This window comes from Crocodylus siamensis, chromosome 11, assembly GCF_052110815.1.
Source record: "Crocodylus siamensis isolate JL-2025a chromosome 11, ASM5211081v1, whole genome shotgun sequence".
NCBI lineage: Eukaryota > Metazoa > Chordata > Crocodylia > Crocodylidae > Crocodylus > Crocodylus siamensis.
This window is the reverse complement of record NC_143405.1, coordinates 19,105,137-19,133,121: the sequence shown is the minus strand read 5'-3', so window position 1 is coordinate 19,133,121 and position 27,985 is coordinate 19,105,137. Positions and strand designations below refer to the sequence as shown.

The 27,985-nt window shown below is 48.4% G+C and overlaps 1 protein-coding gene across 1 annotated transcript in view; it reads right to left on the bottom strand.

The window, feature by feature from the left end:
• RGS3 (regulator of G protein signaling 3) overlaps nt 1–27,985 on the bottom strand; it is a 155,237-nt gene that overhangs the window by 118,111 nt on the left and 9,141 nt on the right. The window contains exons 2-8 of the mRNA XM_090021712.1: nt 16,391–16,441; nt 12,591–12,649; nt 11,508–11,602; nt 10,412–10,480; nt 7,996–8,056; nt 3,805–3,895; nt 2,068–2,135 (exon numbers count right to left, since the gene is read on the bottom strand). Of these exons, the coding sequence (XP_089877838.1) occupies nt 2,068–2,135; nt 3,805–3,895; nt 7,996–8,056; nt 10,412–10,480; nt 11,508–11,602; nt 12,591–12,649; nt 16,391–16,441 (494 nt within the window). The remainder of the gene's footprint in view (nt 1–2,067; nt 2,136–3,804; nt 3,896–7,995; nt 8,057–10,411; nt 10,481–11,507; nt 11,603–12,590; nt 12,650–16,390; nt 16,442–27,985) is intronic.

Genomic DNA, 27,985 nt, shown 5'->3' with positions numbered 1-27,985 from the left:
CCCTTTCCCTGAACCAGCCGGGTGCCTGTATATGGCCTTCCCATTCTCCGACGTGATGCCTCCAGATGCACATATTACTCCACTTCCTTCTACATGTCCCACATTCTCAACTTGCCCTGCTGCATGGGGTAGGTAGCTCATGCCTGTTAGGACTTGTTTTCTCTGAACTGTACCTTTAAGACCCTGCTGCTACAGCCACAAACTAATTATTTTTATCACCTGGTATAACTCTCTCATCTGACCTGGTTAGAGAACCCCTCACAGTGGTGGAACTGTGCCCCTACTACAGCCTTTATGCTTCGCAGCCACATCACAACTGGCCCCGTGCATCTCTCTACCTGCCACACCACTTAAATGGGTGTAGACCAGTGCATGCTGGGAAATCTTCACGGTTATCCCACCATGTCTTAGCAGAGGCATACGAGAGCTTGTCTGAAGTATAACATGCCCTTAGAGCAGCTCCAGAAGCACGCAGGGGAAAGTACTCTGAAAGATCCTACCACATGGACAGCAAAGGGGAAGAAGGGCCTGCCAACTTGATTACGCAGGTCTGGTTGGGGTCCTGTCCACATGGCAAGAAAACAGAGTGCTGGACCTGTTGTAAGAAGAGCCATGGACCAGCCTGAGCTGCTGGTAGGGTCAATACACTCCGCTGCCCTGGGCATTGCACTAAACATGCTACTGCAAGGCATGAACTGTGTTTAGAGTCACTTCATGGCTCCAAAACTGGTTTTAAAAACTGTAGCACATAAAGGGACTAATCGGAGAGGAGCTGCCTTCCTCTGCTGCTGAGATAGCAGCCATAATGTGTTCAGATGCAGCCAACCACAAAAAAAAACAGCCACACACACGCACACTGCACTGTGGGCACATCTACACATGCTGCTAATGTGCAGCAATAAACTCTAGTGCACATTATGCCAGAGTTTATTGTTCCTGAGAGCTGCCTTTACACATGCACCCAGGACTGCAACACACTGAACCAGGTCAGAGCAGCCCTGGCTGGCAGGGGACTGGGGGGCGGGGGGCAGAGGAGGTGTCAGCCTGCCAGCCCAATACTGCTCTACCCTGGCTTAACATGCTGTAGAGAGGCTGGCTGGGGCATGAGTGTGCTCCAGTGCGGGGCTAGCTGCCAGGATGCATAGCATCTACACTATGCATTGCTAAAGAGTAAAAAAACTCTGCCACGAGATAGTACTTGTATTTACAAGTACTAACGTGGCAGATTTAATTAGTTTCCTGTGGCCTAATAGCCCTGCATGTGTACACACTGAGATGTTTGTAGGCAACTCTGCAGTAAATGACTGCTGTAGTTGTTCCATATCTCATGAAGACTTGACCTTGTATTTTTTTTGTTCTCTTAATATGAAGCAAAGTCACTTTTGCTCCTCTGTCTTTAGAAACCAAGCCCTCATAGATGGCTAACTCTAATACCCTGGTCAGAATCCCCCCCTACCTTTTAAAAAACCTTTCACAACCTTTCTCCATGTAGCTACGCAGACTAGTCTAACCTCCCTGCTAATTTGACACCAGCTACCCCTCCTGTCTCTCCCTCTCTGCATCTCTTGGCTCTGAAAGAGTTGCCTTCTAATGCTTTGTCTCCCCAACTATTTTTGAATTTCTTCAGGGATTACACCTGCTTCCATCCCTGTACCCTCATCCCCTACTGCCACCACTGACTTTGGCCTTGGATTCATGATGTTTATACCAGTATAATCAGGATTTATTCCATTATACCCAACACTTGGCATGCAACCATACAACAGTGTGACTGACTTGAATCTGCTGTAAAATTACCTGGAAAAAAACAAGGGTAAAACTACACTGGTATAAATTTCATATGTCCGCAGCTACTCTGAGGGAACCATTTGCTCAGTACAAATAGATTCCTACAATGTCACCTGCTACAAGTGCCTACCCCACAAGACCTGATCATTTGTTTGATGTGCAACCTGGTGCAATTTACACTGCTGTACAAAACAGGTAAATAACACCAGGGTAAATGTGCCACATGTGTCCAGACTCTGTTACCATCACTGGCACTCCTGGGGAATGTCTCACACCTACCTTGAGGTGCTCCATGTTCTCAGTGTCCTGGTTCTGCGACACAGCTCTCTGGTTTGCCAGCAGCAGCTCTACAAGGCAATGGAAGACACCATGTCACAGAGGCAGCTCTTGGGACCTGCAAATATTGTCAGCATATTTAGCCTTTTAATAGCTTCTTTTCCTCTGCACAGTGACCAGGTAAAATAATCTTTTGAAGGCACCAGCTACAGCCTGGACCACCACGGTGTCCTGTGGGAACAGAGCACCCAGGATGGGAAAATTCTATGTTGCTCAACCAGAAAGTGGTATGACGGGTACCTGCAAGACTGCCCTGCACTCACAGCCTGTGATAGTGCCTCAACCCTGACCTTGCTCTACTACCTATCTCTTATGCAGGCTTAAGCCTTTGGTATAGCTCTCTGGGCTGTTCCTCAGCATCTAAAGGAAATAAAAGCAAAAAAGAGAAGTCAACGTAGACCTGAACCCAAAACACACAGCAATCAATGACAGTCTTTGCAGTGACATCAAGGTGGTTTGGTTCAGGCCTGGGTCTCTGCCAAGGAGCTACCACGGCCTACATTATCTGAGCATCAGTGAGATGGGAACTCCATGCTGAGGTCCAGACAATATGGCAGCCAAGCCAATCTCCTCCCAGCTCAAGCCTGTCCCAGCTCAAAAAGGTGAGAAGCTGCATTCTCCCCTCAGATTAATCCCTTGTGTGCGTGAAGAAGAGGTATTCCCCTTCCAAAATACTAAACAGACTTTCTCAGGAATTTCCAGAATAACCCCATTGGTCCCCTCAGAGCACTGGTCTGGCTCAAAGGCAGCTTGGAGACCTCATCTCATGTTCCCTGACACCCTGTGATGAGTAATCATCAGGGTTCCTGTTTTTTTTCTGATAAAAATAAATCCCAAATTTAAAAAAGTAAACCAAAATCTACATTTTTCCCATGAAAAACCACTTATATATATAGATCAGTCTAACCCCTAAGACAGGAAGCTTGGTCTCCCTTATATATGTACACACACACACACACACACACACACACACACACACAGAGTTTCATTTTAATCATGGAAAAATTTGGGTTTTGGGTTACTTCTATAAATCTGAAAATTAGGGATTTTTTTTTTTTTATCAGAGAAAATAAGGATCTCTAGTAATCAAGTAAGGAACAGGAAATCCCTTGCAACAGCTAGAGGGCTAACGGATTTGGGGATGGTCAGGATACCAGCAGCAGCTGCTGCCTGAGAGAATGGACTACTGGGAGCACTCCTGCCCAGGGCTAGCATATGACTAGGGAGTTCAGCAGAATCCTGGCCTCTCACATGATGCCCCAGCAGCCCAGGAGCATCTTTCCCAGAACATCCCACTGTTGCATTTCCTTCTTCCAAATGTCAGCTCCAGCTGTACTGATGTGCTAAGAAGGACTCCCACCATCAGAGCTGGGAGCAGCACTTAGGTGGTGAGCAGTGTTGGCAGCTACTAAGGGAGATTTCCAGCTGGCACCAGCTCCACACATCTCAGCAGGAGACTTGGTGGAGTCACCAGACAGAAGTATCACCCATAGTCACAGGGCTCCACACCTTCCCTGGAGGTACAGCTACAGGGCCAGGAGGCTCCGCTGATCTGGCACCCAGCTGGGCCCAGCCCCATTCAATCATAGGATGGCAAGGCACAAGACTCCTTCTCTTTCTATGCTCCACTAGTTCTTGGGACCATAATCTCTCCAGGACACTTTCCCATGGGAGACTCACCTCTGCTCTGCTTCAGACGCCGCATGGCCACCTTCAGGTGTTTAGTCCTGCCCAGGTCCTCACCAAGGAGGTAGTACCAGCCACTGATCTCCTAGGGCAAAAGAAGAGCAGATAGGAGTGGCAGAGAGCATGCTTCTGAGTGCTGGAGCGTGCTGAGCTTACCCACGGAAAGCACCCAAGGCACTCCCAATGCTAGGGATGTCGTCCATAGCTGCTCACCTTAGCTATTTGTTCTTGGGTTTAGCCAAACTGTATTTGGAGCAAGACCAGAAGGGAAGGAGCACCAGTGAACTGGCCAGGGACCAGTGAATCTCAGGGCTCCTTTAATTTATGTCTCACTGCACATTGCCCAGATGACTTTTTTAGCATCTTGACGTTACCAGAGCAAAGAAGCAATCTGGCCCAATCCCCTTTCTCCTGCCATGCCCCCACTAGGAGTCTGACCTGGAGATCTAGCCATTATCTCTAGGGAAGTGGAGTTCCAGATGTGCTTCAGCCTCTTTATGCACCAGAGGGGTCACATCAGGTGGAGACTAGGCCTAGGTCACTGCATGTACCCCCAGGATTTCTGCACCAATGATGAGGTATGGGTCTGCAGCACAGCCAAAGTCAGGGCTCAGCAGCAGTGGGGGAAGTAGCAACCGTGCAATTTCTGCACTGACTGTGGGGCTGCAGACCAGTCAGAGCCAGTGCTCAGCAGCAGTGTGGGCAGTGCACCCCCCCCCCCACCGGCAACGCTTACACATTGTCGATGCCTATGACCATGTAGTAGTGACCTTGCACTGCTACTGAAACCTCTAAAAACTCTACAGTGGCTTGAGCAAAACTTGCTCAGTCCCTGCCAGAACTGGGCCCACATCACACTTGCCATCTACTGGGTGCCAACAAAGAGACCATGGTTCTAACTTTATCACTAGAAAGGATATTTCCCAATTTTGACAACAGTTTTCACCAACACGGGTAGGAAATACTAGCTGTACTGCAGCTAGGCTCCCTCCCAACAAACAGGATTGTTAATCCTCCAGAATTGCCCTGGAGTCTCCAGAAATTAGATATAAATCTTCAGGAGACTGCTGAGAGTCATTCAGGAGATAAATGATAGGGCATTCATTAAAATAAATATTAAATATTGAATCCAATTTATATGGTAGTCCAATGGGCTTTTAAAATCTAATAGTAACGTGCATTTGCCTTCCTGATATAAAGTCTATGCATGTTTGCATTGTGTGTTGCAAGTATGTTGGTGTTTTGGAAGCCTCCCAGAATAAATTCAAGCAGAGTTGGCAACCCTACTAGCGAACCAAGCATGCTGGAGCAACCACGCTGGGCATTTCATTCCCTCAAGCCATGAAAAAAGGGTTGTTTAGAGGAAGCAGGCAGCAAGCAGGAAACTGTCTCAAAGAGTTTCCTGCAATAGCATATAGGGCACTAAAGCTAGGGATAGCTCTGGCCAACCACAGTGGTGCCAGCTGTGTGTTCAGATCAACCTCCAGACTCCTCCCTTAGGGCACTGTATGAATATGCACGTGTGAGGGAGTGGGGGAAGATACGCACGCACATGCACGTGCAGATACACATTCCTGCCCCCAAGCGCTGAGCTCAGACGCTGCCATTAGCCTATAGAATTCATTGCCACAGCTCAGTAAGATTCCAGAAAGGATGAGTGCAGATGAGCAATTTCTTGTAGGAGAACAAGGGCTTTGGAAGGAACTTAAACCCTCCTGCTTCTAGACTTGAGCAAACTTGAGGCTTGAGATTCACTGATGTTACAGTCAGGACCATTCATTCAATCACGCAGGCTGACCTCCTGTATGACACAAGCCCGAAAACCTTCCCCAGATAGTCCTACATCCAGCCCAGAGCTAGTGGCTAAGCCAGAGTTTATTTTTACAAAGATTTCAGCTAGATTGATTGTGTTTAATCTGTTGCAATAAACCAAGTTCACAGACTTCAAAACATTCACCAGCTTTCCTAAATCCATTTGAATTTACCAGGCTCCCTTTTGACGTGCAGCCACCAGAACTGAAGGCAGTATCCAATAATGAAATCTCTACATGACAGGGACTAAGACAAAATTTCCTTGTGGGCAGGTAATGCCACAACTGCTTATATTGAAGAGTATCTTCTGCCACTGCCAGAAACAGGGCACTGGATAAGTTGGACAATTCCAGTGTTTCCTGTGTTTTTCAGGACTCAAAGGTGGGAATCAGTGGAAAGAAAAAACCAGTGTATTTTAAATCTGTATTACCACAGTGCAGCCAGGCTGTGGCAGCACTGGTTTGACAGTGTTCCCCGCTGCCCACTCCTTTGTGTTGAGTCTACAATGGGAAATAAAGCTACTGCTAGCCCAGCCCACACCGTGTCTGCTCCAGCGCACAGAATGGTAATAAGACAGCAACTGTGAGAAGGGTAGCAGTCGCCTCCCATCCCCCTCTGGTGAGAGGGTTAGCAAAAGCGCATCATAATTATCAAGCAATGGAGCAGGAATGGATGCTCCTGGCTGGAAACCATGGGACTGTTTCAGGATAACTTCACAAATAACTTGGGTGGTGCATCCCTGTGTGGCTATGATGGTCAGGAATTAACCCAAGGGATAGAGAACAATCAAAACCCAGGGGTGCAGAGCAGGAAGTGGGGCTCAGGGAGAAGCTGGGTCTTAGGACATAAGAATTATCAGGTCAGTTCAAATTCATGCTCAGGGTCTGGGATTTCATAATGCAGGACTACACACTTCAGAAGAAAGTGGCAGAAACCCTTCCATAATAGATATAAGATAAGCTGCCCTGTGCAGATTTTCTCTGGGTCTACAGTAGTTAGACAGTAGAGTCTAACCCCTAAGACAGGAGGCTTGGTCTCCCTTCCAAAGCTCTTTTACTAGCATTAACTATTAGCTAGAGAAACAGGTTTCTGCACAGCTGAGGATCCCAGCCCCATGGAACACAGGTCACCATCTTCCCGGGCAATGTGTACGGGAGTTGCATGACTGGGCCATAAGTCCCCCCTGACAAGCTGGCCTGCCCCTGTTCACCATATCCATCTGCTCCTTCCCCATTGCTCTCCCACAGCTGGGCAGCCAACTAAGTAGCTTTGTTTGGAAATCTGAGTTGTGTTTGCTGCACCCCGCTTTCTCCATCTCTTAAATGGGGCTTATTGTGACCCTGCTTCCTGGGGGTGGTGAGGATTAACCATCTGCAAAGCCCCAGAGCCTTACAAGGAAAGCATTGAGTGGTGATATCATCTGGGATTTAGAGGGTTAGACCAACACCTTGGGAAAGAGAAAAAGGGCAAGACAGCAGGCTATGGGCTTCAGGGATATACGCTCTAATGACTTTACAGAAACAGATGGCAAAGCCCCTTTGGTTACTCCAGCCACCTGAGCTTCCAAAGCCATCTCCACAGCATATGAGCTCAAACCTCCCCAGCCCTGCTCACCAAATCCTTGCTGTGTTTCCCTCTGCTGCCAGCACCTTCTCAGCCTCATTCAACTCAGATTCCCACCAGCTCATTCCCACCCCAGTTTTACCCAGGCCAGGACTCCAGAAGACCAACACCCTTTGCATATTAAGGGCATGGCAGGACAAAGGGAGTAGGGAGGAGGGAAGTGGGGTTAACTGTATCAGCCACTTTCCTTAAAAAGTTGTTTGTGGAAGAGGAGGGCCCATATCAGCAAGTGCCCTGGGCTCACAAATAAGACACCAGGTATGGTAGCAGGTGTTGCTGACTGAGTAGCTATCACTGTCCTCTGCTCTCTCCAGGTCCCACCCTCAGTAGGGCAGAGATGGGGTTCAAGGACCCAGGTCCAGAGTCCCCTCTCCATCTGCTCTCCAGAACCAAACTCTGACAGCCTTGCTCTGCACTCTTGGAAGTCATAAAAGGGCCATTAGTGCTGGGAACAAGACTAGGGTCCTCCCCAACCAAGACGGTACCTTCCAAGCTCCACCCCAAAGTACAGCTCACCAGCTCCGGCCTAGACAGCAGGGTATCATACACCTCCACCTGATCCCTCCATTGGAAAGCAGAACACCCACCTAGCACTTCCAATCCATTCTCCTGCCAGCCTCCCTGAGAAGGCCCCAGCACCCTCCTCCATAAATGCAGGATGTTTCAGGCAAGGGCTCTTTCAAAATTCCCATAACTCCCTGACTGCCTTATAGAGAGGAGCCCACACCAATTGTAGACTGCTCACTGTACCTTGTCTGGGGTCAAGAGAGACTTCACTCCAAAGCTCATGCAGCCAATCAGTTCACTCTGTCTGGAAAGGATTGGGAAAAGGGTTAGCATGCTGCTGCTGAAGTCCCCCTGTGGCACCAACCCTACACAAGCACATTTTTCTATGGGCTTCCCCTTCAAGCACCAACTTACAGACTCCACTTGCCCTACAGATCCATGGGAACCTCCCCACTCCCAGCCCTGCTCTGACCTCATTCCCCATGCCAAGAAACCCAGCTCCCTTCAAGAGTACTATTAGCACAAGATTAAGGAGACACAGAGAGCCCCCAGCCCCCACCTATTCCAAGCTATGTTTTTCCACTCTGCCTGAGAACAAGGCCTTTGACCAATGCCTACTCTTCCCATCCTGTCTCCAGCCTCCACTTTGCTGGTCATGCTAATTGTGATGTTGTAACCACGTTAATTGTGATGTCACCTCAGTCCTAACTATGGCTGGATTTCTGCTTCATAGGGCTGTGTCTGCCATATCAGGGACACAGAAGGGCTGGGAACTTGCATTTCAGTTGGTCAAAAAAAGCCACAATTCCGTAAAAGAGAGTAGTCCAGTCTGAACAGGTGCCCTAGCTTTGCTGTTTTACCCTGGACAGACATTTTGCTGAGGGAAAGATGCAGGTTGCATACCCAGGCAGGACTTCTAGCCCAGCAGAGAGACCCTGGAAAAAGCACCTGGCACTTATATACAGATCTCATTGGTGACAGAGCACAACACAGATCTCCAGGTCCCAGACTAAGGTACAAAGATCATGTTCACCTTACATTAGCATTGATGACAAAGCCCATGCAGAGGCCTGAGAGTCCAGTACCTTCTCCCAATTTTTAACTTGGAAACAATAAGGGTGGAAGTGGAGTTTGGCATTTGCTTCAGTTTTATGAGTTAAATTACGAGGGAAGTTTTTATGTGTTTTTTTAAAGCAGCCTTGTCATTCCCACCTTTGGGACAGCTCTCTTTGGAGGTAGTGAGCACTGAAGGCAGCTTCCAGAGCCTTTATTTGAAGAAGGGGCTGAACCATTAACAAAGACAGCTTTTCTGCCCACTGTTTCTCAGGCATTTGAGTCCATATGAATTTCACCCACCCCCAAAAATGTAAGAGTTTTGAACGGACTTCATGAAAACCTCTTCTCCTCCCAGCTAACTTCCTTCCTGCTTGAGATGCCACAATCCCACCAGCTCTCCAGAGAGTCTTCTTAGGACAACAGAGGAAACAAGACCTGAATTTCTAATGTTAAAGGGAAACAGTGAAGCCATTTAAAAGCACTTGCTTCTGGAAGGCCTTCTTTCCAAGCAATGTCTCCAATAGCTGTGCCTCCTATGGCAGCAGGGAGATATTCTTTACTACAAAATGGACTGACTGGGTTATGTCCCAGGAAGACAACTACCCCACAACACTGCTTTGGCACAGAAACTCTTCTGAGAGTACAGGAGGTAAAGGGTTGAAGAAACATATCACTGAGCTCAGGTGGCTAATGGGCAGCCAGCACTGGCTGGAGCAGGTCAGGAGGTGGGCAGGGCTTTCCTGGCAGGATGGAGCTTAAAGGACCCCAATACCTTTCCCTTCAGTATTTCTTGGATGCTATAAACCTGGCAAAATCTTCAGGTCTGCTCCATATCTACACACAAGTGGAGTGTGCCATGGCATTAGCTGCTGCTCATGTGATGTCTGATCACCTGTTATGCAAAGAGCACCCATGGTGACACCAGTGTCCACTTGGGGAGGCTATTCTGTAGAAAAAATACTTTCCATAAGCCATGCATAGGAACTTTCAAGCAGCAGACCAAGGGGGCCAGAGAGCCACCCTTGGGCTACTGCAGGCATAAGTGTGGGTAGACACTGGGTGAGCTTCCCCAAGGCAGAATTCTCTCTCAGCCACATTATCCAAAACCCTATGCAAAATGCTGCCCTGGCCCTAGCAGAGCCTCCACTAGGAGTTGAATTTGCTTAAATATCACCCCACTGTAGGGGGATGGGAGAGCCTGGAGCCTGGTCAGAGGCAGAACATGGAGCCTTCAACACTTGCAGCCTTCCAGCAGCCAACAGAAACAGAGGAGCAGTCGGGTCAGGTCCATCAGAAGCCAGCACGCCGCACCCTCCCACCGCATGAGGAAGCAGATCCAGGACACGTGTCCTCCTCTTCCTGCAGATATCTGCACACATGGCTTGAGAAGACCTGAATCCAATGCCAGGGCTGCTCAAATGAAACAGCAGCAGCCTGCCCTCAGTGCACTCACAGCAGTCCCCGATGTCAAGGCTAAGCCATGGGGCAAAGGGCTCCAAAAGAGCTCACATGAAATTAACCAGAGCAGACAGTATGGTTCATTTTCTTAAAGAGACAGTTCTCCAGCATCCGAACCCCAGCCCCATCCTAGCAGCACCTTTACCTGGAATTCCTCTCGCGGTTCCAGACTGTAACCAGAAGACGCTTTTGTTCATCTTCCTCTTGAACTGGGCTGTGACACAAGCCAGAGAAGATGGGATGTGAGTGCCACTCATCCAGAAGTACCAAGAATGTGGGGGTTTTAGCATGCTTTTACTGCCACAGTTCTGCCTCCTCAGACACAGGCACTTGCTGCAACCTTTTCTCCACAACTTGTCCCTTGGATCCCACACACATCTCCATGGCAAGCACTACAGAGCGCAGTCTTCTCCGAAGAGCTGCTGTGCGCTCATTTACCAAAGTGCAAGCGCCAACCCATTTTTATTACATAATAAAGAACTCTTGCTTGCATAGTTAAACAACAAGCCATTTGTTGTCAACACTCTACTAGAAGAGAGGTAAACTCTTTAGGGCAGGTGATGAAACACAGGTCAGGTTGCTTAAGGGGAAAAAATCCTACAGGAAGATACATGTTAAGCATCAAAGGAAAAACACAACAAGAAAACCTATAAATCATGCTGTTAAATAATCACTCTGTTGCTGAATTAAATATTTTATGAGTGCAGAGATCTTGCAACAGCAGGTCTACAAGAGATAATGAGATCTACCAAAATGCTACAAGCCAGGGGGCTCCTTTACCATGCAAAGACATGCGATAGCTTTGGGAAAGCCTTTTACCTTCCTTGTTCATACTGATCCCCCATTTCATTGCTGGCTCAGTATCTAGGAAATGGAGTTTGTTTCCCCAACTCCATATGGATGCATAGAAGCTACCCAATAAGTAACTCCAAATGGGCAGGAATATTGCTGTCATGCAGCTTTGTGAGCTTCAGCAAAGCTCTGTTCAAAAGTTCAAGACATTTCAGCTACAAGAAACAGCAAAATAATGTCTGTCACTCCTCATTTCAGTTTAAAACCCTGTCATGCATGAGGCATGTTTATTAAAGATAATAGCTGAAGAGCCAATGCTGGGTCTTGGCTACAAGAGACTCACAGAGCACAGCTACTGTGCAAATTCGCTTCCAATTCCATTCAGAACACATGCCCAGTTTGGAACACAGCACGATAGGATGGGGCTGCATCTGACCATTCATACTCACAAGAGAAAGTGCTCGTGGAAGACGGGATTTTTGCTGTCCGGCACAGTCTTGGTCTTTTGCCTGCATTTCCGATCAGTGTCCGGTACTACAGACATCTTCATTTGGAGAAACAAATGACACATTAGCTCTCTCTCAGCAAACACAAACCCTGGTGAGTCATTACCTCATTGGTGCTATAATTACCAGGAGACCTGTAGAGCCAGTTGCATGGATGGCTAGGTCTCAAAGAGTGAGTGGAGTCTATGCTGGCCACATTTACAGATCACTTTGGATTGTGCATATCTAGCAACAACATGACAAAACTTCCTAGGGTAAAGCAAGTAGGACAAATGCTGCTCATGAGCAAATACTATGGAAAAAATACAAGTTAAATATCAGAAACTCCGGGGGTTGATTTAACAGCCCCTGACCCCTCCCACCAAGGGGTTGGAGACCTGCAGTAGGAGTGCATCATACACCATATTATATGGTGTGTTGCATCATATAATAGCATGCATTTTTGTTCAGTCAGGAAAAAGAGACAAAGAAATGACTTATTCAGGTGCCATCTGCTAAACCTACCCCCAGTGTCTGCGGCACTTTTGCTACTGTTTGCCCAAGGCTGAACTTCTTTCTCCCCTTTCCTTAATCTGCATGATGGAATATTCTTCCAGAAAATGGTGAGCATAGGCACATAATCCTTGTTAACCCAAGCCCAAGCAAAAGCCACTCAGCTGGCATGCAGCTCCAGGTGAGCAGCGATGCTGTAGCAGTAAATTCATGGTCTGAGGCTGACAGCCCCACAGGAGCAATTAACACAGGGATCCAGCATCTTGCAAGAGACCAGCTGTCTTTGCTCACCTGATGCAGGAAAAGCACTTCGCAACAGATCAGTGTCGGAGGAGAGGTCATTCGAGACAAATGGAGAGCTCCATGCAATGGCTGTGACTTGATTTATGCACATCCCCAAACTAGGTGTAGGGAAGGGTGATAGTCCAGTGCATGCTTGGGGAAATAGACCTCAAAGCCAGGAAGGGCACCAAACAAGGTTGTCCTCACAGCACACTGAACCCAGAGCCCTGCAGCAACTGCAGAAGAACCCACCTTCACATAAGAATCACACGTCCGGTACTCTTTGCCCATCAGGCCTTTTGCTTCCATAACTAAAAAGAAAATGAAATGTGGTTGGAAAAAGACAAGAAAAATAGCATCTTCCCCCCGCACTGTGCTCTGAGAATTCTCTGCTGCCCCGGCACTGCACACGGATAGCAGGGCTCTTCTTTGCTCAGAGCCTGAGGCACAGGATTAAACCAGTCTCGCATAGAGGGCACAGGCTAGAAGGTGACCCTCCTCGCAGGCTCCCTGCACGCACCTCCCCAGCACCATGGGCACCCTGACAGCAGGGCAGGCTGCAGAGAGAAATGATCAATGGGTGTAGTGTTTTTAAGTAAAATGTACTACAAATACTGGCATCCTTGAGTGAAGTTGAAGGCAGATACAGCTCAGCATCCAGATGACAAATTGCATTTCATATGCCTGGCTTCACACAACTCAAGGGCCCAAGGCACTTTGCTCCAGGGCCAAGTGTATCATCAAGTCAAATATCAAAAGCTCTGTGCCGATCTCAGCTCCGCCCATGCACACCCAACATTGCTCCACTGACTGCAGCAGGGAGGTGTTATGTTTTCCGGCTGTGTGAGTGAAATCAGAATCTGTCCCCAGTGCACAGATAGCATGTGGCATTCTGTCACGGCTGAGCAAACGTCGTTCAGAACATGCCCAGCAAGGTGGCAGCGCCTTTTGCATTCAGCTGGGAGATGCATGCATTTCTCTTCATCAGAGTTGGGACCACTGGAAAATGCAATGCACAGTACAGCAAATACTATGGGAGCAGAGTGGGCTCAGCAAGGACCCACTGTTCTCACATGCTATTTTCCAAAACTGTTTGGGGCTTGCCCACCCCAAAGGCTAAGAGAGGATATTGTGTTCATTCACTTTGGCTTCCAGCATCTCCAGAGGATCCCAGCCACGGATGTCTTCAGTGACCTCACAAGTTGTGGCTGAGCTGGAGCAGATCTTTTAGAAAGACATTTCCAGTCTTAGTTTAACACCATCAAGTGCCAGAGAGTCTACCCTATCACTAGTCAGCTTTTCCAGTGAGTAATTGCTCTCTCACCACTGTGTTGAATACACATGCTTTACTTCTAGCCCCGATCTTCCTAGCTTCTGCTTCCCTGTATCCTATTCTATCTTTGCTGAGTTAAAGAGCTTCCTACTGTCTGCTCATGATGGCTCAGTTTGTCCCTAGGCTCTCACTCAGGGAAGCAAACACTAGTCAAACATATACTAGAATATGCCTGGTGGGATCTCTCATGCAGCCATTGGCTAAGGGTTGAGTGGTCTAGTTATGTGTTGTGGGGCTTCCTCCATGACCCCTGCGGAGATGGTTACTACCTTCCATGGGAGTGGTACTTGGTTTTCGGCCTAACACTTCTCCTTCTGTACCTTCATCCCACTGAGCCCCTTGAGATTCAGCAGCCCTGCTCCATGGGGATGGAGGGATACTGCCCCTTTGCACCTGGCTCCACTACTAATAGTTTTCTCAGATCAAGGACAACAGATGCATTCACAGGGGAAGGGGTTTTATTCCACCTATGACTCAGCTTTTTGCAAACTGAAAAAAAAAGATGAGAATCAGCTGTTTGACTAAGGGTGGGTGAGTGGGGCACAACCAGCCCCCAATGCTAACTTAGAACATCCTACTTATGGCTCTGATAGGTGTCAAGGTTAACAACCCAGCACTAAGTTCCCTCACTTCAGGAATGAAGAGGTCCCAATATATATATGTGAGACCTCCAATAAAGCAACAAAGGTACCCAACGCTCCTGATCCTCTACAGGGAAGAGGGCTGTCAAAAGTGGGTCTTTCGCTCCTTCTTTATGCAGCAGCATGAAGCACCGATGACTCCATTTCAGCTTTCTGCCAGGCACCTTTAACATTCTCCAGTGACATGCACCCAGCCCCACTGCTGGGGTTAAGCATTTTGTTCCCCTGTGCCATGTACACTGCTGTATAGTGCTGTTCATCTCTGAAAAGGCATCCAGCAAAATGCATATGACACATTAACATCACTTCAGGGGCTTTCACTCTCCTGTGGTGTGAGGACTGCACTAAGGACACGACTTTGCACTGAATCCCATGGTGTCAGATGCACAAAGGCAGTCAGGCATATAAAGATACAGACAGGCATCTAGTAGAAATTAAAGAAGAACTACTCAACAGGTCAGGTGCCCAACTTCCCTTAAAATCCATGGGAGTTAGGTGCCTAATCCACTTGACACCTATTTGCATCTTAGGCACTTGACTCCCCTTGTAAATCCCTCCCTGATGTACTGGCAGCTGCTGTTGAATCCAGAGGTTTCAAGAAGAGACTGGTGGGCATTGCAAGCCCCTTTCCACCACCCCACTGCACTTTTTGAGCGGCAGTGGATGGTGAGCATTCAGGAGAAGTGGGGATCACTCAGCCCCTCCCAGCACAGTGCCCCATTTCAGTGCAGCACAGGCCAGCAAGACCCTTGAGGTAGGGTGGAACGAGCTCTGGGGCTCATACTATTTGAGGCTAAAGAGCACAGCGCCTGCACTGTCAAGTGGAAGAGTTGGGGGCTTGTACCCCCACTCCCAACTGAAGCCCCATGCAGTAGCAGCATAGTCAGCCTACATAGGGAATGAGGACAGCAGCACTCCAGCGGGGAAGCCAGCTCCTCTTTCATGCTCCAGAGGGTTTGACAGAGCCCACTGGAATCAAAGCCATTTGGGAAACTGTGCTGTAGCCGTAATGTTGAGCTCAGTGATTCTGGCTCCTGGAAGGAACAGAGGAAAGGAAAGGGATGGACAGAGAGTGATGTGCAGACAAGCAGGCAGAGAGGGAGGGACTCTGGCTCTGCTCTCAAGAGCTAAACCCAAGCTGTCTGGTAATGGATTTGCAACCATCACTGTTAGAAAGTTGTTTAGTGCCAGTAAATGTCATGAGTGCTGTAAGAGACCTAAAGCATAGCCTCATCCCACCAGGCTCCCATACCAGGTCCGTGAGTGTGCCAGCCAGAAAGGGCCCCTGTATCGGGGCTATTCTGGATAGGTCCTGCAGCTGCAACACTGTTGACTCACTCATGGGAGAAGTGAGGTATGGTAGAGACCAGGAAGGTCCTGCCAGGAATGAACCTGCTTCACCTGGTTAAAAAACCTGACTAGAGCAGGGTCAAGGAAGGTAAAGGGTAAAACACTGCTGTCCTCACACAATGGAGTCTCTGCAGACCCCACTGATGAGACTGTACAGACCCCTGTCCTGCCCTGCACTGCTCTGTCCCTTCTTGCACTGGCTGTGCCACATATAAAGGTTAAGGACCCTATTGCCACCTTAGCAATAGGGTTGGCCCTTTCAGGTCCAATAGCACACTCTCATGGCAGAGACCCCCCCAGGACAGCTGGGTGCAACTCTTCAGGGAGCAGGGAATTCAATAGGTAGAAATGGGCAGTTCTGGGGCCACCACACCTATTTGCAAATTTGAATCAAATCTGGCAAATGGCATTAGCCAAAAAAAGGAAGGGAAAATCAGAAGAGACAAAACATCTTGACTTTTCCTTTTAAAATAATATTTGCATTTTGAAACAGGCAGTGTTTTCAAGCACTGGAGTTAAAAAAGGGTTAAATAACCTAAACGGGAAAAGTTTCAATCCACTCACAATGGAAATGTTCACTCCCAGCAGTGGACCCCAGTGTACAGCACTTGGGCCTGTGCAAGACCCCACAGAGGGCATCCTCTCCAGAGCTGGTTTCATCTGTGCTCATGACCATGACTGGGTGGTGTGGCACCATGTCAAGTTCAACACAACCAAGTAATACTTACTGTGCAGCATGAGACACCTGCCCTGCACGTCAATGGACAGCTTCAGCTGACCTGAGGGCAGAAAGCAAAAGAAGCAGATAAGGGAGCTGTTCTCCAACACTGTTGGAGATTTCCCATCAAATAGGCTTCAACAGCCTGACTGGCCAGAGACAGAGAGACCCCCTCAATACACACGGTTTCATCCTATACAACCAGCTTCATCCCAGCCTCTCTTGCAGCAGTTGCACAATGTGCTGCCTACTCCTGGCTCTGATTTTAAGAAAGGGATTATAATACTTGACATTCCCTCAGTTCCTCTGTCCCAGGTCCCATGTAAAAGAGTGGACCTGACATGTTGGTGTAAGGACTAGTGGTGTATTGTGCTGTGGAGACATGGAGTGAATCAAAGCCAGTAGGTGCTCCTAGAGCAACTGCACCCACACAGCCATGTTTCTGAGCTGTTTCTGATTTGTAGCCAGTGCCAAGCTAAGGGGGAGCAGAGTCTGAGAGCAGAATATGGCACAGAACAAGTAATGGCCAGAGGGAGTAGAGGACTGAGAGGTTCAGACCAAAACAATTGGTCCTGGTGGAAGAAAGGCCAACTCCTTAGAGTGCTGCTTTGTCCAGGAAGCCAAACCCAGACATGCCCCAGCAGCACTGGGAGCACAAGACCAGGACACGGATGCTGTTCAGAGAAAGGAGGAGCTGAAGCCAGCTGCCCTCTCAAGCCAGATGCCACACAAACACCTCCAGCCCTGGCAGACAAAACATCTCCCATTGTTCAGGCCTACACTTCTCCAGCCACATGGAGAGAGGAGCAGATGGCAAGGGGCTGGCCTCTTGCCTGCCCCAACCTCGAGACAGGAACATCTGCTAACATTATTACCATCACAAAGCAGTGGGGCTTGTTCCCAATGAGAAAGCCCAGAGTTTAATCAGTCAAGTTCACTTTACTAAGAAAGAGAAGTGAAGCCTCCGCAGCTCTGAGCCCCACATGCTGGCAGAGTGGCCAGCGCACAGCTAGGACAGTGCAGAGGGCCTCCTGCGTATGCGGCAGATCGCTGGGTCATGGCTTCATTGAGTGCCCTGAGCTTTCGAGCCTGAGGACTGACGCATCAGCCTAAGAGAGACCTGGGAGAAGAAGCAATACAAGACTTGTGCATATGCAAGCAATGCACACAAGGAGAACACACCAGAGCAGAGCCAGGTCCATGGTACAGCAGGCTGCATTAGCTCTATATCACCAGGTCGTGGCATCTTTCATTCCAGGATCCCACTCTGCTGGCAGCAGCACCAACCACAGCACTTAGCATCCATATGGCAGATGACTTGTTATAGCTACCATTGTGCCAGTCATTAGTCACAGCCCCATTGTTCAAAGAGAGAACAGAGAGCCCCACCAATGATAACTAACTTCAGCACCCCCTTTCGGCTGGATTTGTGACTTCCAGACTTCTGAAGATGCTTCCAGCAGCCCCATGAACTGCAATCAGCTTTTGGGGCCTTGCTAAGCTAACAGTGGTCCATTTGGCATGCAGAAGCCAAATTTGGCCTGAGAGGCCTTTTACTCCTAGAGAGCAAACTAGTGACACTGCCATCCCAAGCAAGCAGCCTGGGCATTGCTCCCATAATCATCTGCCTGCTGCACCATGGGGGTGGCATGTTGCCACTGCTGGGGTTGGTGCACCATGCTTTCCAGCTGTCACAAATGTTCAGGCTGTTTCCTGTGACCAACTGGAGGCTTCTTGGTGAGCTGTTATGCATTGGGTCTCATAGCCTGTGGGGGTTGTGACAAGAATAACACAGTGTTTGCCCACAGAGAACAAAAGTGGCCATTTTTACCATGCCCATCACAGCAAAGGCAAATATTCCCCACTGCCCAAAAGATAGTAGTGCAGGGTGCTGGCCTCCCTAGAGGGTAAAAAAGACAAGGGCTTACCTTGTGGGGGAAACGGCACTTAACATTACACTTCCTGCTTCCCTAAGTCCCATACTGCAGCAAAGGACAGAGACCAGAATGCAGCTGTGTGCAGAAGTGACCCCAATGCCAAATGCAAGTTAACGCCGTGGTAGCAGCAATGGAGCAACCACACAATGCTTACAGCAAACACACAGCCTTATACAGGTGCATGTCACTCCACTCTGGAGTAAAGTTATCCATCAGGAAATGGATAACTGTAGTGGTCCCCTGTCCACACCCTTTGTCAATGCATCCTGGAGCAGCTGTTTGCTCAGTACAACCCGACTCTTCCACTATTGCCTCTTAGTGGCCAGGTGCTATAAAAGCACCAGCTGCAAGCAGCTACAGTAGCTTGGAGTCATGTCTACAATGAAGCAGCAGCAAGTTCTGGCCAGCCTGCCCCTTAAGCAAGCAAAAATCAACACAACCACTCTGTGCAGGAAGAGCTCTGGGATCCTGGACTAAAAAAAATCATGGGACATGTCACTTCCCCTCTCTACACTGTGACTTCACCATCTGATAAGCAGAAATAATGAAATTCTTCATCCTTGTAGAGTGCTTTGAGAGCTAGGGATGAGAAGCCTGATGTTATTAAAAGCTGACATTGGTCAGACACCACAATGTTTGGGAGTTACCATTCCTAAGAGCAGCCCCAGAAAGGATCCTTGAGTGGGTTTGATGCTCTGGGTGGATTCCCAAGGGCCACAGGAATCTCTAAACAGGTAGTTAAGCCAGCTGTAAGGTTCTTGACATTGCCAGGGTGAGAGCAGATGGGCTGGACAGACAATATTTGGCTTCGGGAACTTTTTAGTTACTTTTCCATAAGGTATCTCTGGAGATCCTCCAATATTTTGGAGAAATCTTCATTCCCATCTAGCTACACTTAGAGTGTGAGGAAACTCTACCATAAAGCCCTGGGCTAGATCCAGGCCAAAAAACTAATTTTACTCAGTTCCTTAGAAGCCCTGAAAATATGATGTTGTTTTTGTTATTTACATTTATATCCTACTCTATCCAGAAAGGCTCAGAGCAGCTTACAGTAAGCAACAAACAAGCACATTCCCCAAATGACTCCCCATTTTAATTGTTCTGTGTTGATCTGAAACATATTTTTTAAACATTTTTCATGAACCAAAAAAAAGTGGTGGGGGGAACAGGACGACGACCACTAACGTTTAACCAAATGTAACGTGTCAAAACAGACTCCCTCATTTCATTTTCAAGCTTAATTTTCCTTTAAATACAACTGAAGTCTATTCAAACCAAACATCCCTTTGCATCAAAGAGTTTTGTTCTGGAAGTGTTGAAATAAACCATGTTCAATTTTTTTTCAGAATTTATCTTAGGATCTTTTATTTTGATGAAAATTCATTAGTGAATTCAACACAAATTTGCAAAATGTTTCAGTCCGCCCAAATGTAATTTTTTTTCAGTAAAAATGGAACCACCAAAAATGTCACCCAGCTCTGGTTCTGACATATCACCTTATCTCAGTAGTTCTCAAACAGGGTGCCACAGCTGCATGGGGTGCTACTAAACCTTTTCAAGGGTACAGTAATGCCACCACTGTGGTCAGATGAAACTGCCCCAGATACTATGTTTCCAAGAGGGTGAGCTCTTACTGCCTTAGCCACTTAAATCAGCCTTAAATCTGATTCCTACAGGCATCTAGTTAACAGAAGTGCTTGCTGCTTTGGTATTATAGCTTCTGCTTGGCTCTGATGTTGTGGGTGCAGGCGAGACAGGGAGAGAAGCACGGAGTCGGGGAGCAGACAGAAAGAATACTTGAACCATTCAAAAAATGTTACTGGTTAAGAACCAGTGCACAGAGAAAACACCAGATTTTATCCCAGCTAGTGTAAATCAGTGCAGCCCTACTGAAGTCAATGTTTATTTACTCCAGCTGAGAATTTGGCCTTTGGGGTTTAACATGCTACCAGAACAAGCCCAGCCTTTGGACCCCCACTTTAACCCTTTTCCTATCTTCAGATCTCTGAAACCGTGGGAACAATCTTGTTGTTCCACAATTAACATTTAACAATGGTTATGCTGTGAAAGCAAAAGGATCCCATCTAACCAAGCGTGACCAGGAGTCAGCCTGCTAATGAATGGGGCCCGCAAGGAGAAAAGAAGCTTTTGTGCAAGGATAACTTTGGGGGAGTGGGGAGAGGAAGAGCATGTGAGAGAATCAGACCGAGGAGTGGCTAAGGGGGATCTCATCTCCCTGAAAGAGCATGTGGCACTCCTGCATCCTGGGCTGTGCTGAAATAGAGCTCGAAGCAGATAACAAGGGTGCAGCAGGGGTGAGGGTTTTTAAAGTCATTTGCGGTTCATTTTCTGCCCACTAGCAACAGCCTATAAAGGAGTACTCTGAGTAGGCAACGGTCAGAGGAGCAGAGCGTGGTGTGCTGAGGCACCTAGTTGGTTTGATTATGCTGCATGAATTATACAACCACTATCTATCATTTTTGGTTTATCATAATAATGAAGCCCCTGTTTCACTAGGTGCAACACAAGTACTTAACAAACAGATAGGGGAAGGACAAAAGCAACGTAACAAAGGCACTGAACTTTAGGGAAAGTGTTAACCTCCCGCTGGTGCATTAGAGATTGATCCCAGTGGTCTCATCCAGTGTGAAAAGCCTTTTCTTCCTATAGGGAACAAGCTGTAATGCTATAATGATTTCTCAAAACAGATTTTTCCCAGCCTTGCTCTAGCCACTGGGATAAACTTTAGCTATAAATGGATGCTTAGGAGACAACTGAAGCCCAGTTTGAGGACAGAAGTCTCGAACTAGGGAGTGGGATTCCAAATGGCTTATGTGATCCTTTCAGTGGGATCCCCAGCCCTTACCAGCTTGGTACTGGTTTCAGCAACCCTAGGGGTTTGGAGCCGTGAAATGACCTCTGTTTCTGGGAGGAGTCTGAGAACCGGTGGTGCAACAGGCTGAGGAAAGGATTTGTTAAACAAACAAAACTGCAGCCACATGGAAATAGGGTTTCAGTGGAGGCATTAATATTTTCTCAGACAGGCAGTCAGTCTGCTGCTCTTCCCACTAATCTCTACTGGAAGGAAAGGCAGCCCCTTTCCTTGCACTGAATGCTGAAAACTCTTGTAAACTCTTCAAAAAAAAAAAAATCAAGGCACAAGGAGCCAGTTTTGTCAAATTTCCCCTGATTGACGGGATGCGTTCAAGGGCTGCATTTCCACCCACCTTCAAGTCCACAGAGCTAGAGGTCACTAAAAAGAAAAATGGCACTGTGCCGTTTTCCATGTTCCTTTTGCACAGAGCAATGAGGCTTTCTGCGCCCATCCCCAAAGGGTGAAGTTTTATTTGAAAAAGTGTGGTTCCTCATCTGTCTGTGTTTACAAAGGTGAGCCTTGTCTACCCTTCCAGCCGCAATGGACAACCATGAAGCACTAGGCCTGTACCCACAGAGGCTTGCTCGCACTAGGAAAAAGCTAGGGGGACTTTTACAAGGAAAAACTAACACAAGTAACATCCTAGTGGAGTAAGGAAAAGGGTAGCTGGATCTCAACAAGCAAGGAAGTGAGAGCTGATTACATGTTTGGGAGAATTATCAGTCTTCAGATTCTTTGAGATTTGATTTTTGCTCGTGTTTGTAGCTCCTGTTTAACACAAATGCCTAGGAGCTATGAGGTCTGTAGGTAAAGAGTTGCACCCCGCTCCACATCCAAGACAATCAGACCAGGACTGCGGGAGCCTCCCTTCCACTTCTTGCACCTGCCAAGGAGCCCTCCAGCCCCAACAGGAAAGTCAGCCTCGTCACACCTGGTCCCTTTTTCCAGTCCATCTGTATCTATCCCAAAAGCACAAATTCTTCTAGGCCAACTTTAAACAGAAATCATTTGTAGCAGTGTCCCACCAGCGTACTCTCATCTCAGCACCAAGCCAGCCACCACAGGTATCCTCATTCAAACACACTTGCATGTTGTTGAGAATAACAGTTTCATGATACCACTGAGTCAGTGCTTGATTCAGAGAGAACAGCTACCATCTCTACTAGTGTTGTGAATGACCTCTCAGGATTTCACTAAGTGTCACTAGTCTCAGGGTATTCCATGTTTGTAAAATGCCAGCTCCTGGAGTCAATGAAATTATGGGAGAATTTCAGTCTTCATTTACAAAAATGGAATTTTCTGGCCTTCAGGTTGCAGAGGAAAGCTTAACAGAGCCATCCAGATGCATCTCAAGGTTCAAAACCCAAAAGGCCCACAAACATGAATAAAAAATCATTAACTATTCAATCTTGTGATTTTCAGGTAAGCTTCTGCTTTTTGGGTCTGACTCACAAAACTGGAGTTCTTGGGACTAACAGTTCCAGGTAAGTCAACGGGGGCATCACCACACCTTGCCATCCTGGACCGTGACCCTGGCCTCAAGATGGGGTGGGGAGGGAAGGGCAGCAGTGATTCGGGGTGACTGACTGTATTCCCTATGGAGGGGGACATCCCGGCAGACTTAGGCAAGTAGAGTTCCCTCTCTGCTTCCAGATGATAAAGGCAGGAATTGCATGATTTTCTGCACTGAATTTTGACATTATTTTTTTAAACCTTTTAAATTGGACTGTGCTGCTGTGAAAAGAAAAAGGTACAGCATCACTGAATCTCAGTATGGAGAATCTGCATTGCCTCAAGGAGAAAAAAGTCACCCCTCTATGTATAAAATAAGCAACAGCTGAGATTGTTAAGGCCCCAGGAGAAGTCAGACCAGTGTGGGGTTTCTCATGCACATACGCATACAGAAGCACATGCACACTTTCTTTTAATGCTTTCCTTGTATTCATCCTAAGCTCCCTTGGGAAGAGACTGCCGTTTCCCCACAGGTGCCTGCTGCTCTGCTCCACAACGCACCCAGGGAATGAGCAGCCAGGAATGCCTTTGGACATGCTACCCTCCAAATAGTAAAGCCTATTTGACACACATTGGGAACATGGACCGAACAGAGTCAGGAGGCTGTGGTGTTTCCAAGCAGATCCCACACCAAAGCTTGGTCCCCAGCACAGCAGACAGCCTGGGTACCCATTTGCCCTCATTTCCTCGTGGAATAGTTTGTTCAGCACCTTCTTTGGTTATGAGTATTTCTGCACCTATTCAAAACCAAAAAGATGGATCCAACATGGCAGCTGGGGGAACTGAGAGGGTCCAGAGGAGGCCACCCGCATGATCGGGGTCAGCAGGGCAGGCCCTACGAGGAAAGGCTAAGGGACCTGAACCTGTTCAGCCTCCACAAGAGAAGGCTGAGGGGGGATCTGGTGGCCATCTATAAACTTACCAAGGGGGACCACCAGGGAACGGGAGTGACCCTGTTCCCCCGAGCACTACCAGGAGTAGTTAGGAATAACGGCCATAAGTTGACTGAGAGTAGATTCAGGCTAAACAGTAGGAAGCACTACTTCACTGTCAGGACGACTAGGATCTGGAACCAACTTCCAAGGGAAGTGATGCTCACTCCTACCCTGGGGGTCTTCAAAAGAAGGCTAGATAATCACCTAGCCAGGGTTGTTTGACCCCAGTACTCTTTCCTGCCATGGCAGGGGGTTGGACTTGATGATCTGCTCAGGTCCCTTCTGACCCTAGAAACTATGAAACTGTAATGGCCTGCAGTCCTGACTGCATAGTGACACTCCAGCTAGGGATAGATATTACACATAAACCAATTTAAGTGATCAGAAACTGGTTTAAACTACCTGTAACAGAACATACATTCAGTGCACATAAACCAGTTTGAAAATGGCTGAAACCAGTTTGAAATAAACCTGCTTGAATGTAGTATCAGACTTAACTGATTTGGGTCACACTGGTTTATGCAATGTCTGTCCCAGACCCCCTGCTGGTTTAAGATATACCAGACACCCCCAGCATCCCAGCATGCTCTCTGGGCTGGATGGGGCTCTCTCCTCCACAGCAGGGCTGGCCCCACCCCTCTGCTCCTGGGTTGGAGCTCTGGCAGAGACTTGCAGACACAGCAGGGTCTGCTGGCTTCCCCATGCCCCCCTCCTCCCACCCCCTCACCACTCCGCTTAAGCGAGGAGCCCTTCTTCCTCGCTGCACAGACCATAGCCAGCATGTAGTATACGAACGAATGCTGTGTAGGGCTCCAGCAGAGACTGCAGACACAGCAGGGTCTGCCTGGCTTTCCCCTGCCCTACCCCACTTCGCTGCTCAAGCAGGAAATCTGCCCCACTCTCCCTCCCATCTCCCGCAGCACAGACCCAGCCCCATGAATCCTAGGCATGTGGTATGCTAGCTAATGCTAAGAGGTGTCTGCATACGCGCCTCTCTCCAATTTCACTGGGGCAGGCAGACGAAACAGAGACTGCTTAGGGTGGTTTGGAGCTAATCAGTAGGTCAGCCAGTAAGCTGTTTAAGAAGTCTGAAGTTATGGAGAGAGGCCATTGTTTTGCTAATCGGGTGATAAAGACTGATATCACTATCAGCCTGCCACTAGTTTGCTTGCCTTTCAGTTTGCTGCAAGTAGCGTGATGAAGCAGGGAAGGAGATTGAAAAGCTCCGTATCATCAACAGATGCATGCACTGCACACCCACCCCCTCCCTTGCTTCAGAGTGCTAGCCCAGGCCTGGGGGCTAGCAACACTCCCACCCCGTGAGCAGCCAGCCTGGAAAAGCCTAGGAGCTGTAGGCAGACCTCTATAATGAGAGAGTCCTGCCACACGCCACTCAGCTCAGCTCCCTACAGAAGGGAAGGGAGGGCTGCTCTAGCGCCCCCCAGCTTCTAGCCTAAGCCACTGCAGCCATGTGCCTGAATTTCCTCAGTCCAAAGAGAATGTCTGTCCAGTTTCAAACCAGTTCAGCCTAACCAGATTTAACTAACCTGCAAAGACTGAATCAATTCAGGCTCAGGCTTTTTGAATGTCTGTCCTTAGCCTCTGTGCAGTGCTGGGCTGACATCAGAGCACAAAAGAAGAGAAGGTGATTGGTGCCAAGCCCAAGCAAGATGGAGGGCTGGTTGGAGACAGAGGGAAACATCACTGCTGTTTTGTGCGTTTATTTCTGGTGGATGCTGGGAACCAGGCAGAGGCCATTAAGCAACACCCAGGTACCAAGAACTACCAACTGCTACCAGCTGGGAGCTCCACAAGTCATGGGCCACATCATGGCAGATTCCTCCCTCACTGACACACAGCCCTGCTTGCATTTGTACTAGTGGCATCTCAAGGCCCCTTAGCAAATCAATACTGTGGAGGAGCACCTGGTCCAGCCAGTGGATCCCTTGGACATGAGGGTCAGTAGTAATAAAGGGGGAAACCAGTGTGCTAGGGTTTACAGCCAATACTTGTCTAAAAGGGTCTCTAATTCCAACCCTAGCTGTGGTTTAACCACCTCTTCAGTAAGCAGGGGCATCTACACGTGCTCCAGGGATGAAGGTACACTTTAATTAGAGCAGCTCTTGAGAGCTGCTCCAATTAAAGCGCCCACAGCATCTTGTATATTCAGTGTCCTGCACTTCAAAATTTTGGTGGAGGCACTTTAACTAAATGTCGTTCTAGCATGGGGACACTGAATACATTAAACGCCTTAGCTCCTGGAGTGCACACTCCAGCAAACTTGATTAATCGAGTCTGCTCCAACACAATGTAATTACAGCACATTGGAGCAGGCATCCTGCACATCTACAGGCACCCCAGAAGCCTCCTTAAGCAGAACAGACCCCAGCCAGACCAGCTGAAACAGCAATATAGCATCTGTGCTGGGTACAGGATCAGGACTTGCAGTGGTACTTGAATCAACAGCCTTTCAGCTCTATTCCAGATGTAAGCAAACATGAGAGAACCACTGAAACTAGCCACATGGACCATCACTATCCTTAACTCACTAGATCACAGCCCAACCTCTCACCTGCATGCAGGGTTTGTCTATATTCTCCTCTTGGATTAATGTTCTCCTCGCCTACAGGTCGTGTAAAGTTTATGGTCCTTTTAAGAAAGCTCTTCTTTCAAAGAGCAACCTAATATCCCCAGCCAAACAGATGCTTCCTTAAGCAGGGGTTGCAGTGAAGAGCACAGATTGGTATGGAAGGGTAAAAATAATTCCAGCCCTACAGATCTCTGCAGCCAGCAATTCCTGAGCTAAGGTGAACCCAAGCAGAAGCCCAGCTAAAAGGAATCCATGCATTTTACAGCTTGGAAATACAAAACGGAGGAGCCCAAACAAGCAATGGAGCCTCAGGCAGCATTCTCCACTTGCAGCACATTCAGCCTCTCAGTGACTACTTGCAGCGTACAGCTGCTGACCCTGCTCAGCCATATACAGAGACAACAGAAAGAGGTGCATTACAACCCCCAGATTACAAACTATATGGGAAGCTAACACCCTATCTTCAACCTTTCAAGGTCTTTAGACCCAGACCAGGAGGGAGGGGAGCACGTGTCTGCATGGAGACCCCCTAACCCCAGATCCTGAAATTACAGAGTTTCTAGCACAAAGGACACCATGATGGCAAAGGAGTACATGTACTAGTGGGATGCGCACCTGAGCCCACTTATGAATCGGGGGTGCGTTGGCACATAGCCTCCAGCACAGCTCTGGCAGTTCCTGGCTCTGGAAATGACCAGCCACATGCTGGGGAGTCTCCAAACCTGCAGAAACAAGGCTTGGTCTTCTTTCAAAAGAGGCAAAGAGGGAGCAAAGTGAGCAGAAGAGAGGGCCTTGGCTAGTGTTTCCTCAGCTTTGTCCCTACCTTGAGACCTCCGCCATTCCCAGAGCGTGACAAGAGTCCCCCAGCAAGGCAGGCAGGAGAAGTACCCCACAGTCTACAATGCCAGGGCCCTGCACCCCAAACTCATCAGGGAAAATCAAAAGTGACCCCCAACTACAACTAGTCTTACTGAGACCCCAGCCTCACGGCGCTCCCTGCACCGGGGAATCCTCAGCCTGGCTGAGTCAACAATCCAGTGATTGGTCTCCAGCCCAGCGAGGCAGAAATAAAAGGGTCGCCACTTTACAGAGGCAGCTCAGCCTGAGCAGCTTGTTGCGGGAAAGGCTTTAAATCTAACTCCTAGAAGCTGCCTTGGATTCGAAGGGGCTGCCATGGCATTGGCTGAGAATTGCTACAGCCCAACACATCGCTCTGCAAAACAGCCACCTGGCTGCACTCCTAGGAGCCCGGCGTGCCCCCAGCCCGCTCACACCGATCTGTCCCTCCATGCCAATGCCACCACTCGTGGCCCAGCTGCTGCCCCCACTAGACTCGCCACTTACCAAATGTTGTGAGGTAAAAGGAGGAATCCAGGTGGGCAGCCTGTCTAGCGCACAGCGAGACTCTGTGGACAGTGCTGCGCTCCATGGCCGCCTCTGCCTCTCTAATTAGCCTGTAATTGGAGTCCTCGGTGTCGCTTTCCAGTAGCCTCAGCTGCTGTTTAACATGGGGAGGGCTGCAGGCGACAGGGGCCTTCACAGGGAGCCTTGCCTCTAACCGCCATGTATTTGAATAGTACAAAGGGCTCTGGACTCCCATTGGCCCAGGCGGATTTGAATAGCAAACTGTACCTGATTGAACAAACAGGGCTTCAGCCACACGCTGCAACACATGCACATGCAGCAGTACGCACGCACACAGTAACGTATACACCTGCACATGTACACACACGCACACAGATACCAACACACACTG